At 42.5% G+C, this 12,494-nt stretch overlaps 1 protein-coding gene across 2 annotated transcripts in view; it reads right to left on the reverse strand.

Moving 5' to 3' along the window:
• Positions 1-44: 44 nt before the first annotated feature.
• The window catches only part of pask (PAS domain containing serine/threonine kinase), a 56,426-nt gene continuing 43,976 nt past the window's right edge, over positions 45-12,494 (reverse strand). For both annotated transcript variants that reach the window (XM_080185322.1, XM_080185321.1), the window contains one exon: positions 45-3,946. In XM_080185322.1, coding sequence (XP_080041448.1) covers positions 3,702-3,946 — 245 coding nt within the window. In that variant the 3' untranslated portion in view covers positions 45-3,701. The remainder of the gene's footprint in view (positions 3,947-12,494) is intronic.

Genomic DNA, 12,494 nt, shown 5'->3' on the forward strand with positions numbered 1-12,494 from the left:
ACTAAAGGTGACCACAACACTGACAAATAAGGAACAGACGTTAATACGATCATATATAGTTTAAAAAATTTTTTTTTCAAAATAAGCTTTACTGCTTACACAGTACAAAATACAAAAATATGCAATTTGAGTAAAGGACAAAGGTATAAAGTTTAAGTACTCCGTGCTGGCACTTGGAATTTTTATGAAATATGTAATGGATTATAGTTTATATAACTTTGATGCCACATAACCCCAACAGATGTTTGGCAAAAAGAGGATAATGGTTAAAATAGTTTTTGCCAGACAAGTTAGACACATTTGTGTAGTGATAAGAACCACTTGGTATCCTTGTATGGTGGTAACTTCACCTTGCTTCTTGGGGCCTCTAGGCTTAATAAAGGATGGAAGTGATAATTCACAATGATTTATCCTGGTCAGGATCTGTTAAGCTGCCATTCCTAGTCCCCATATCTTTGAAAGCTGTATTCATTGCTATGATGCCTCAGAAAGAGGTGATGGATTTCTCCTACCTCACATCATGGTTAATTACATTCACCCTGTTACAAATGAGAAAGTAATATCCAGAATGGCTGTCACAAACTCCATGTCAGTCAGGCAGGATTCAAGGAGAGCAGAGTTAATCTTTCACAAGACAAAAGGGATCTGATGAACAAAATTAGTCACATTGAGCCAGAAAATGTGAGTCAAACTCATAGCAGCTGCTGCTCCATTATCTGCTTTACAAATACACACTACCTGGTTATTTTTATAGATTTATTTAACATAAGTATTTGTGATAATTTCCAGGACATGATGTAGATGGTGATGTTTCCTGGCAGATCGTGAACTATCTTTCATGGCAGGCTGAAGCTCTGAGAGACCCCACAAATTTGAACTGAGCTTTTAAATCCGCAGGATCAAACAGAAGTTGGATTTAGTGTCCTGGTTTGAATGGAAATGTTGGTCAGCATATCCTGCACATTCCCAAGAGGTGGCCACGTATAGCACATTTCTGTTTATCTCATTGTTTCTAACATGGAAATAGAACACAACTCAGAAGTGAAATATTGTGTTTAGAGTATACGCCCAACATACAAAGAATCTTTCTATCTCAATACCACGTATCACAAACAAGACTGCAATAGTCCCATCTTCAGCACTAGTTGTGAACACAACCATCTCATGACTAAAGAAAAGAACATTTATTTACTTGGGTAAATATATAGTGCAAAGTTTCATAATCTGTCAGCCAAGTTGCTTTTGTTTAATTTATATCTGACAACTAATTAGTGCCACATTTGTGCACAGAATATATTAATTTAAAATAAATGTGTCCATTAATTTATTCCAAACTTCAGTGGCAACCTAATGGTCATCTGGGACAAAGTAATGTTGACTGTATTGGTCATGTGGACCTGGGATCAATCCTCTATTTACATCTATTAAAAGTTATAACAAGAAATCAGTCACAAATGGATAAATTAATTCAATAGGTTTGTGAGTTACTTAACTCGAAGCATTTAGTTCCCCAGTAACGGTAAACCTTGAAGTGCATTTTATAGTTGCAAGTGACACTAATAAAATGAGAATCAAATAGAACTGTGCAGGATATTGATTGTTGCAAAATTACAAGTTTTGGTGCATGTGAGTATTGCTGAAAGCAGGCACTTTTAGGGATTGGCATGGATCTGTCAAGTACTCAGGTACAGCATGGTACCACATAGGACCACAACAAACTGACTTCACCTTAGCTTCTCAATCTCAGATGAACTCAGTTCTTTGACTGCAAGGGTGATGTCACTTCAGGGATGTCATTTGCTACAAATTCTGGCCCAACTCTATACAGGAGATACTGCAAAAGAAACCACAGTTGAGGGCCATATATCATAGACAATGAGGAATTGTCTGGTTAGTGTGTCAATGCGGATACCAAGCTGTCATTCACATGGCCTATATTAAACATAAAAAGGCTCCAGATGACAAAAAACACTTCACACTGGGCACTGCAAGCCAAAACAAAGGGCTGAACTCAAATCTAATCAAAAGATCTCTGAAATAATTTTATCAGTGAATATTGGAGTGAAAATATCGGTGGAGTTAGAGGACTGGTTCTGGTGCTCAGCACCCTTAACATTTGTCCTTAAAAAGCAGTTTAAAGATTCTAATGCAGGAGTGTTGTGTGTAATAGTACCATGTAATGTTACTGAAATGTAATAGAACTATAAAGTGTCAATACAGGAGTGTTAAAGTTTAAAAATATTGCAAATATACAACCATTGTGCATCTACTAAATAACATGGTTAACAGCATATTCACTAATCAGCTGCTTTAGTCTGAGATCACTTTAGGGTGCTATCAGTAACCTTTAGGCCTTATTTCTGCAATAAGGCACTTTCAGGGAGATCAGGCTTTCGTAACTACAGCTATTGTATGTTAGTCTCCATGTCAGACAGCTAATCTGCTAATAACAAGTAAAACATAAGCTCTCTAATAAAACAGTAAATTAGATGAAAAATCTTAATGGATTTTTGCAATCCGGTTCTGCAATATTTAAATTCCCATAAACTGAAGGTTCAGACCATCATGCATCACTTTGAATGAATCAAGTGATTATCTGAGGACAGCAGCCTGTCTTCCTGTGAAAAACGAATATAATTGAAGTGTTAATAAACCACTCATTCTTCATTCAAGGTCACGAGCACACTACAATGCATGACCATGTCTGCAATGGAGGACTGTGGTCATTGCATATAGCTTCTTGAACTGGATATTTTGAGTATTAACTTTATACAGTGGGTAGGCTGGTCTCCTGGGGTGAGAGAGTCCTGTGCAATCTTAAGGGACAGGCAGGCAACATATCTGCTGGGTTAAGTTCTGTATATTGCCAGGCACACTGCAAACTGACTACTAACCCTGGACTAGATCCATTCAGGGAACTAATTCCCTCATCTCCCATCCCCACAAGATGCAGACTCCACTCATCTCCAATAGTGGTCTCTGTTCCTAGCAGCAGCTCCATTGCTTCTCGTTGCCTTCACACCACAGTAGCTTACAATGTGTGATACACAAGCTTTAATGAGAACTCTGCAAAATTTCCATAATACATCAGACTGACTATAGAAACTCTTGCAGATTAAATCCAAGGTCCCTGAACTCAACAACAACACTAATCTGAAGGCTCCTGGATCAGCGGGGGATTTGCATTGTCTGGCCTATGCTGAATTAAGGAGTTGTGATGGGAGTGAACATATGGCTGCCTGAATATCCCTGGGCAAGAGAAGGTTTTCAAGTTGCTTGTCAGTCAAAGTACACATAAGGGAGTTATTTTAGACTCTGCCTAAAGGTCATTTTATTTGCTGGTACTTGGAGTCTAGGCTCAACAATGAATGACAGCTAGGGCAGAGTGTGGGCTGCCTCAAGAATCATACCCAAGCAAGACTGCTGCTTTCAGATTCAAAGCATTGAGAAGTTTGGATGTTCCCACAGGATGCTGCCAATGCTGAAGGAATTGCAGCGGAGCCACACAGCACATGACTAGGCTCATTGGACACAGCAAATCCTCACTGATTCCTCAACACATTATTCAACTTGCTGGATTGCAGCAGGTCTCACTGACCTCCACAACACTATATGCACCTTACAGGATAAAAATAAAATGAATTAGGAAAAAGAAACTTAGTGAGTGCCACTACCCTGTAATCAGTTTGCAACACAAGACCTCAGTCCTGGCTAAGCAGATATTCCAGGAGGTCAGATTGGAGCTCTGCAGACGATGGCAGTTTTTCATGACCCGTGTTTTCTTCATCACTCCCATATGGTTCACAACATCCATGTTCACCCCAGAGGTGATCCGCACAGTGATCCTTATCAGCACAAACTTCATTCTCACCGCCTTCAAACTTCAGAGAAGGAATAAATCCCCCACTGTTCTCTCCAGCCACAGCAGAGCAGCTTCTAGACAGTCCTGTTTGCAAAATATAACAAAGGTTATTTGGTTATTATTACAAAGAAAGAACAAAGAACAAAAATCAGCCCGGAAAACAGGCCCTTCGGCCTAACGAGCCCGCGCCGCCATCTCAACACCACCAGTCCCCCTCTCCACCCACGACCCCTGTCTAATGTTTTATGGCCATCCAAACTGAGGGAATCTGATTTAGGGACAATTTATTCCTGCCAATCAGCCTAACAGCACATCTTTGGGGTGTGGGAGGAAACCGGAGCACCCGGAGAAAACCCACGCAAGCACGGGGAGAATGCGCGAACTCCCACAGACACCGGCCCAAATCCATGTGTCTGCACAGCAATCAGCGATAGTCACTGAGCTGTCGTCTTGCCCAGTATCTGGTCCAGTTTAGGCACACACTAACGACATGAAGCACTAGGCCAATCTCGAACAACCAAGAGGAGCCCCAGTACGACCCATCGTGTGTATGCCCCTCGTTGGACACGAAGCGGACCGACTTAAAACCTGTGAATGAGAAGAGAACAAACATTATTACCATACCATATCCATTTACATTACCAGGGACGCCCCAATGCTAATGACCCTTTTTTAAAACAATCTCCTATATCCACCCATCTCCAATCCAGTCATGTGCCTGTCTAAGTTACTCTTAAATGACTCTAGTGTGTTTGCCTCCACCACCTTACTTGGCAGAGCATTCCATACCCCCACTACCCTCTGTGAAAAACCTCCCTCTAATATCTGTGTTGTACCTCTTCCCCCCCTCACCTTAAGTCCACGGCCCCTTGTCCTACGTGTCTCTATTATAGGAAATCGCTTACCTCTGTTTACTCTATCTATCCCCTTCATAATCTTATATACCTCTATTAGATCCCCCCTCAGTCGGCGTCTTTCAAGGGAAAAGAGCCCCAATTTCTTCAATCTTCCCACATACCCCAGTCCTTCCATACCAGGCAACATCCTGGTAAACCTCCTCTGCACTCTCTCCAGAGTCTCCATGTCCTTCCGGTAGTAAGGCGACCAGAACTGGACGCAGTACTCTAAACGCGGCCTAACCAACGTTCTGTACAACTGCAACATTAGACTCCAGCTCTTATATTCTATACCCCTTCCTATAAAGGCTAACATACCATAGGCTTTCTTCACCACACACTCCACTTGCACTGCTACCTTCAAAGACTTGTGCACTTGCGCCCCCAGGTCTCGCTGCGATTCTATACTCCTTACGGACTTACCCTTTACCATATAACTCCCCGCTACATTATTCCAGCCAAAATGCATCACCTCACATTTGTCCGGATTAAACTCCATTTGCCATGTATCTGTCCAATCAACCAGTCTATCAATATCCCGCTGTATTGCCAGACACTACTCCCCACTGCCCGCCAATCCAGCCATCTTGGTGTCATCAGCAAATTTGCTGATCACACCACCTACTCCCTCTTCCAAATCATTTATATACACTACAAAGAGAAGAGGTCCCAGTACTGAACCCTGCAGCACACCACTAGTGACAGGCCTCCAGCTAGAAAAGGACCCCTCCACTACTACTCTCTGACTCCTCTTTGCAAGCCAGTTCTCTACCCATCTAGATACCTGACCACATATTCCATGAGCTTTAATCTTCTGTACCAACCTACCATGAGGGACTTTGTCAAATGCCTTATTGAGCACATAGTTCCCCCATCCCTGATCTTGTTGCAATTATATACATGAATTATCTACTTGAGGAACCCTTATGTGCTTCATGCTTCATAAAGTGATAGATGTCAGTGCTACGGAAAGGAACAACCATTTTCTACTTTGCCACTCACTGCCAGAGTTTTTCGAAATGTCGAATTTGCGTAAAAACTGGATTCCCACTGAATCTCCCACACTCTGTGCATCACAGAGACCCCTAGCATGAAACAGAAATTGGGGTGGGGGGTGCTATTCCTGCTCGAGAGTCAGGCAGCATAGCGTTCAGCGGGCCACGGCGCATGCCAATCTGTCAGAGCTGAGATCTGCATAAATTGTTTCAGGCACATTGTGAATTCTCATTATAAGGCACTTTAACATTACCTTAACCTAGTCTACTTATTATAGTAAAACTAAAATGAAGAATCTCATACTAAGAATTCTGTACTACCCCCCTCATCACCCAGGAATACTGAGGCTAATTAAAGCTAATTGTATAGTTCTGGATCATGCCATGCAATCTCTTTTAATTATTCCGACATATGGGAGGCCTGCACTGCTGGCCTCCTAATCACTGCCAGTCATGAGATCCCACAACACTGCACCTCTGCCTCCCATCACCCCCCCATACGCCCGGACGCATCCGGGCCAGCCCTCTTCCCACCCTGCCCCCAACGGCCCATCGTGAACGCCCACTTCTGTCCACCTCCCTTTGTCAGACTGCAGAATGGCAGCCAGACTCCAACCAACTCCCCCCTCACACACAAAGCTCAATCGACCCTAGAAGCCCTGCAAAGCCCCACCCCCCCGCCCTCACCCTGAGCTCCTGGGGAGCCTCCATAATCTCCCTTCACTCCAAAGGGATCGGGTCGCCAGTTCCCTATTAGTGGGGAGCTGTTATAAACATAGCTGAGTGAAACACTCCTGGCGGGGAGAGAGGGGGGACAGGGGGAGAACGCTAGTAGACCCTGAGACTTCAGTCCGAGGCCTTCTAATCACATTTAAATGAAGATCTAAATATGGAGGTCAGGTCCGCACTAATGTTCGACGGGGAGTTGATGACACTGCAAGTGTGGCAGTCAGACACCCATGGAGACCACAGTGTGCTGCAGGAAACCCACAACATGGTACCCTGGCCGACCGCACTGCTCTGGGAGCGTCCAGTGAGCAGACAAACTACAAGGAATAACCAGAAATAAAGAAATTATCCCATATGTCGGAATAATTAAAAGAGATTGCATGGCATGATCCAGAACTATACAATTAGCTTTAATTAGCCTCAGTATTCCTGGGTGATGAGGGGGGTAGTACAGAATTCTTAGTATGAGATTCTTCATTTTAGTTTTACTATAATAAGTAGACTAGGTTAAGGTAATGTTAAAGTGCCTTATAATGAGAATTCACAATGTGCCTGAAACAATTTATGCAAAAAAATTATAAACTGCAAAGGTAATATAAGCTGTATAACAGCAAATTAACCAAGTATTATAAGCTTAAACTGTATTTTCTATAGATATGTATAGTGCACCTTGGACAACTTTGTTCTGAATGCAGCATGATGGGAAACACGGTGATAGACAGACTAACATTTTTTTAATATAATGGAGCATAGAAAGGCAGCTTCTCTGATCTGTTTCTGGATACGTGAAAGCAAGTTTAATAGGCCTGGTATGTAAGGGAGTGGATTCGTTCATGGGTAGTGAGGCTAGAGAAGTCTCGCAAGCTGATAAGGAGGCCAGATTCGGGCAGAGAATGGCTCCTTTTGCCAATTAAGATTCACAGCTGCAAGCGGTGGCTTTGGTTACCAGAATGGACGTGGGTTAGGTTTCTTAGATAATGGGGGAGGAACCTACTGGGGCGATGAGCTAATGATCTCCTATTCCTGTTGACAGGTGGAACACTATTAAAGTAATAATGTGTAATATTGTAATTGGACCCTAGTCTGATTGATGAGGCTGGGAGGGATATTGAAATATTCAGAATAATGTAACAATTTTACAATTGTGAGATTAGCTCAGAGAGGACAGTCAACCCCATTGACTCCCTTCTGATGCATGTATTAGCAAATAAATTTCTTTGCATTCTTTAACTATACACTGTCTTTCGTAGTCTACGTATTAGTTGAATGAGTTCAACTAAATACAGGGCATCCCAGTGGGACACCTCAGAAAATTCCTCTTAAACTGGGCTTCTTTGGAAGACAGAGGAAAAAAAGAAAAAACAGCCAGAATTATTACCAGTTCCTCCTCAGAGATTGAGTAAAAAATGTGGACATTGTTTTAAATAATCAACTTTTTACTGCTAACATTTACTATTTTGAACAGCCAATGGGATAAGAGAATTCCATCTCACAGAAAAAAAAACAAAAACAAAAAATTCTGGTCAAATATAGAAAACCCTCCTCAGGTCCCCATTAGTAACATTCTGAGCCAACTGCCAGGGATAGGGTATGTGTAGCCTGGAAGCAGTTCTCCTTTCAGTTCAAACCTGTCCCCATCAGAAAAATGTGAACACGAACAACCAAACCATTTACCACTAGCGTATGTGTCATTATCCTCAAAGTTTAGGGCTAGAATTCTCCACCCATTCACACCCCGTCATGGCTGCCAGAGAGGACGAAGAATTTGGCGCTCAGCCAAATCTCCGTTTACTACAGCGGGCTGAGAGAAGCATGAATGTCCGGAGAATCCCACCCTAGATCTCCAAAACTGCAATGAATGTTCAACGGCCAATTGTTACAGCTTATGTATCGAGTGGCACCAAATCTAATCATGAATACTTGCCAAGTTCCACAAAATGCAGAGATTATTTTTTGAACTTGGGAGAGGAACTTACTGGAAATCCCAAGTTTTAAATCTATTATGCAACAAATGACAAGTGGTTTTGATGGCTGAACGCTCAGCATCTCTATGGCAAGGATAAAAGATTAAATAATAACTAATACAAATAGTTAGCCATGCAAGATTCTTCATTGGAAATTACAGTAAATTCTCAATAAATCCCAGGGGAGCCACCTTCAATTCTAGTTAAGCAGACGTTTCTGATAGGCAGAAGCCCAATTAGCCACCCGAGTACATCTCTATGCAACTCAATATGCTGATAAATGCTTCTATCATTCACTACTTTGTTTTACAGACTTAAATGCCAAAGTAAAGGTAAAAGTAAAACACTAAAAACATGGAAAAGTCTTTATTCCATTTACTCGTAGTTTATATTATGTTGGCCTCGATAAAAGCAGGGCATTGGCCTCAAAGAAAGCAGGGAGTTAGTACTAGATAAACTCCATAATCTTTTTCTGCTTGGCATGCTGTTTTTGGACATGCATGATACTGTTCACAATGTTCTCAATGAAGTCATATGTCTCATCTGTGTTTTGATACTGTAGTGTGAAATCCCAGAGTATTTCTGCAGCCATCACAGCAACAACTAGGGAAACAAGTAAGCAAAGAGATGGGCATTCATCAGAATTTTCCAGGGTCATTGGCCTCCTCAGAAGAAAAACATATTCCATTCATTATATCATCACCTGTCAATACAAGAACACGCATTGTATGGCATCGTCCACCTCCATTTAAATTTCATGGTTGTCTGTCTGATTCTCCATGCCAGATGAGTCCTACAGGTGAGTAAAAAGTGCATCAGTGGGTTTGTTGGCACCACCCTGCTCCTTTTCATTGTCTTGTGCAGCTGTTTGAACCTAGTGTGATCGAAGCATTTTGTGATTGTAGCTTCCTTCACCTTCAACCACGTCAAATTCAGCATCAGTCCAGTGGGATTGTAATCCTACATCTTTATCAATGGCCTCGGTAAACTGCTACAGCTGTCAGTAGTGGCTTTTCAGGTTCCGAATCACCTTTTAATCTATTGGGTGGAGCATAGCTATGGTGTTGAGAGGCAAGAACAGCTTGATGTTCTTCAAGTCAGGGTAGTCAGGGTGCACAGGGCAGTGCCTTTATTGATGGCCACCTTTTTTTCCATTGAAACTTCAAGTTCACTTTCCTGACCCATGCCTCAAAAATGCTGGAGGGTATCCAGGCAGTTTTATTTGCCTTGTATTGCATGGGTTCTATCTTGATTTTCATGAAGCACTGTCTATTGATATTTTCCAGCAGGCTACAGCTTTTTTCTTCATTAACTTACACTGCCAAATTTTTTATTGCCTGCAAACTTCTTAATCAAACCCCTTAATCAAACCACTGACATATCACAAAACTCAAGGTACCTAGTATGGAGTACTGTGGAACCCAAAGGCTTCTTGGACTTCCCCACCACAAGAATTGACAGCTTTTTGGTGCTATCCATGTTGGCACGGACCATAGCAATGTCCACATTCCTTGCTTCAAATTTCACCATTGTAACTAACCCCATTAAACATAAAAAAAGTCTGGCAAAAGATGGTCAAATAGTCTAGTTTCATCTGCATTTAAAATGTCTATTCATGCATACTCATTTATGACTTGGATCCATCATTGTTGTAGTAATGCCAGTGCATTCCATTCACCGAGCACAGGATGATGTTATGCTTTGTCTTGAATCAGTCCAGACATCCAATGTTGCAGGAAGCTGGACCTCCATTAGGTCCAACTTCTTTACCAGGGGCCATGGGTGGGAACGTTCTCTGCTAGGGCTGCCTTGAGCCACATTGAGAAGTCTCACAACACCAGGCTAAAGTCCAACAGGTTTATTTGTAGCAAAAGCCACTAGCTTTCGGAGCACTTGCTGCTCCTTCGTCAAGTGAATGGGAGTTTTGTTCACAAATAGGGTATATAAAGACACAAACTCAATTTACAAAGTAATAATTACAAAACAAAATTTACAAAATGGTTAGAACGCGAGTCTTTACAGGTAATTAAGTCTCAAAAGGTACAATGTGAGTGGAGAGAGGGTTAAGCACAGGTTAAAGAGATGTGTATTGTCTATAGACAGGACAGTTAGTGAGATCTTGCAAGACCAGGCAAGTCATGGGGGTTACAGATGGTGTGACATGAACCCAAGATCCCGGTTGAGGTCATCCTCATGTATGCAAAACTTGGCTATCAGTCTCTGCTCAGTGACTCTGCATTGTTGTGAAGGCCGCCTTGGAGAACGCTTACCCAAAGATCAGAGGCCGAATGCCCGTGACTGCTGAAGCGTTCCCCAACAGGGAGAGAACACTCTTGCCTGGTGATCATTGAACGGTGTTCATTCATCCGTTGTTATAGCATCTACATGGTCTCCCCAGTGTATTATGCGTCAGGACATCCTTTCCTGCAGCATATCAGGTAGACAATGTTGGCCGAGTTGCAAGAGTATTACCGTGTACCTGGTGGATGGTGTTCTCACGTGAACAGGTGAAGGTGATGGGGGTGTCACGTTCGTTGGATGGGGGGGCTGAGAAAACACCCACATTGCCTCTTCTTTGGGAGAGCCAGCTGCATTAAATTGCCATTCATACATCTAACAAGTCTGCAGCAATCCATCCCCTGGTATCAAGAAAACTGAGGCCAGATGTCTTGCCCGTTGAGAGCTGCCTGCCAAACAAAGTAAGAAGTCTCACAACACCAGGTTAAAGTCCAACAGATTTATCTGATCGCAAAAGCCACTAGCTTTCCGAGCGCTTGCTGCTCCTTCGTCAGGTGAACGGGAGTCCTGTGCACAAACAGGGCATATAAAGACATAAACTCAATTTACAAAATAATGGTTGGAATGCGAGTCTTTACAGGTAATCAAGTCTTAAAGGTACAGACAATGTGAGTGGAGAGAGCGTTAAGCACAGTTTAAAGAGATGTGTCTTGTCTCCAGGCGACAGTTAGTGAGATTTTGCAAGCCCAGGCAAGTCATGGGGGTTACAGATTGTGTAACGTGAGCCCAAGATCCTGGTTGAGGCTGTCCTCATGTATGTCTTCTCTAATGTAAGCAGGGGAAATCTTGATCTCATGTAAATCAGATGGTTGAGTCAGAAACCCCAGTTTATATCTCTCCTGCCTGCTGTTCCTGTCAGTTTTCAATGTGATCGGGATGGAAGAATCGTCCCCAGGTGTCTATTATGCATGACAATCAGGCAAATCTGACATTTCACTTCTCTCCTTCTGGCTCAAGAAGTGGCAAGTACACACGAGTATGCATAATAGACACCTAGGGGACGATTCTCCCATCCCAATCATATTGGAAACTGACAGGAACAGCAGTCAGGAGAGATATAAACTGGGGTTTCTGACTGACCATCTAATTTACATGAGATCAAGATCTCCCCCTGTTTACATTACAGAAGACACACGAGGACGGCCTCAATTGGGATCTTGGGTTCATATCACACTTTCTGTAACCCCCACGACTTGCTTAGGCTTGCAAAATCTCACTAACTATCCTGTCTGAAGACAGTATGCATCTCTTTAATCTGTGCTTAACATTCTTCCACTCACATTGTCTGTACCTTTGAGACTTAATACCTGTAACGACTCGCGTTCCAACCATCATTTTATAAATTGAGTTTGTGTCTTCATATGCTGTTTGTGAACAGATCTCCCATTCCCTTGACGAAGGAGCAGCGCTTCGAAAGCTAGTGGCTTTTGCTACCAAATAAACCTGTTGGACTTTAACCTGGTGTTGTGAGGCTTCTTACTGTGTTTACCCCAGTCCAACACCGGCATCTCCACATCATTGGGCTACGTAGCAGATCTCAACCTTTTCCTTGCTGGAGAGAAAGTCTGCTTGTTGAACTATTCCAACTTGTTTGCCTTGTTTTTCACTGTGCTGGACAAACTTGATGGCAGAGTCTCCCAGTCTTTGGCTCTTCACACGATTTTCCACTTCATCGTTTTTCCAATGGCAACACTTCTAACTTTCCTCACTGATCTTGCCAGTAGTATACTCTGCAAGTCACTTCACTGAG

This window comes from Carcharhinus amblyrhynchos, chromosome 3 (genome assembly GCF_965287045.1).
Source record: "Carcharhinus amblyrhynchos chromosome 3, sCarAmb.v2.hapA, whole genome shotgun sequence".
Lineage (NCBI taxonomy): Eukaryota > Metazoa > Chordata > Chondrichthyes > Carcharhiniformes > Carcharhinidae > Carcharhinus > Carcharhinus amblyrhynchos.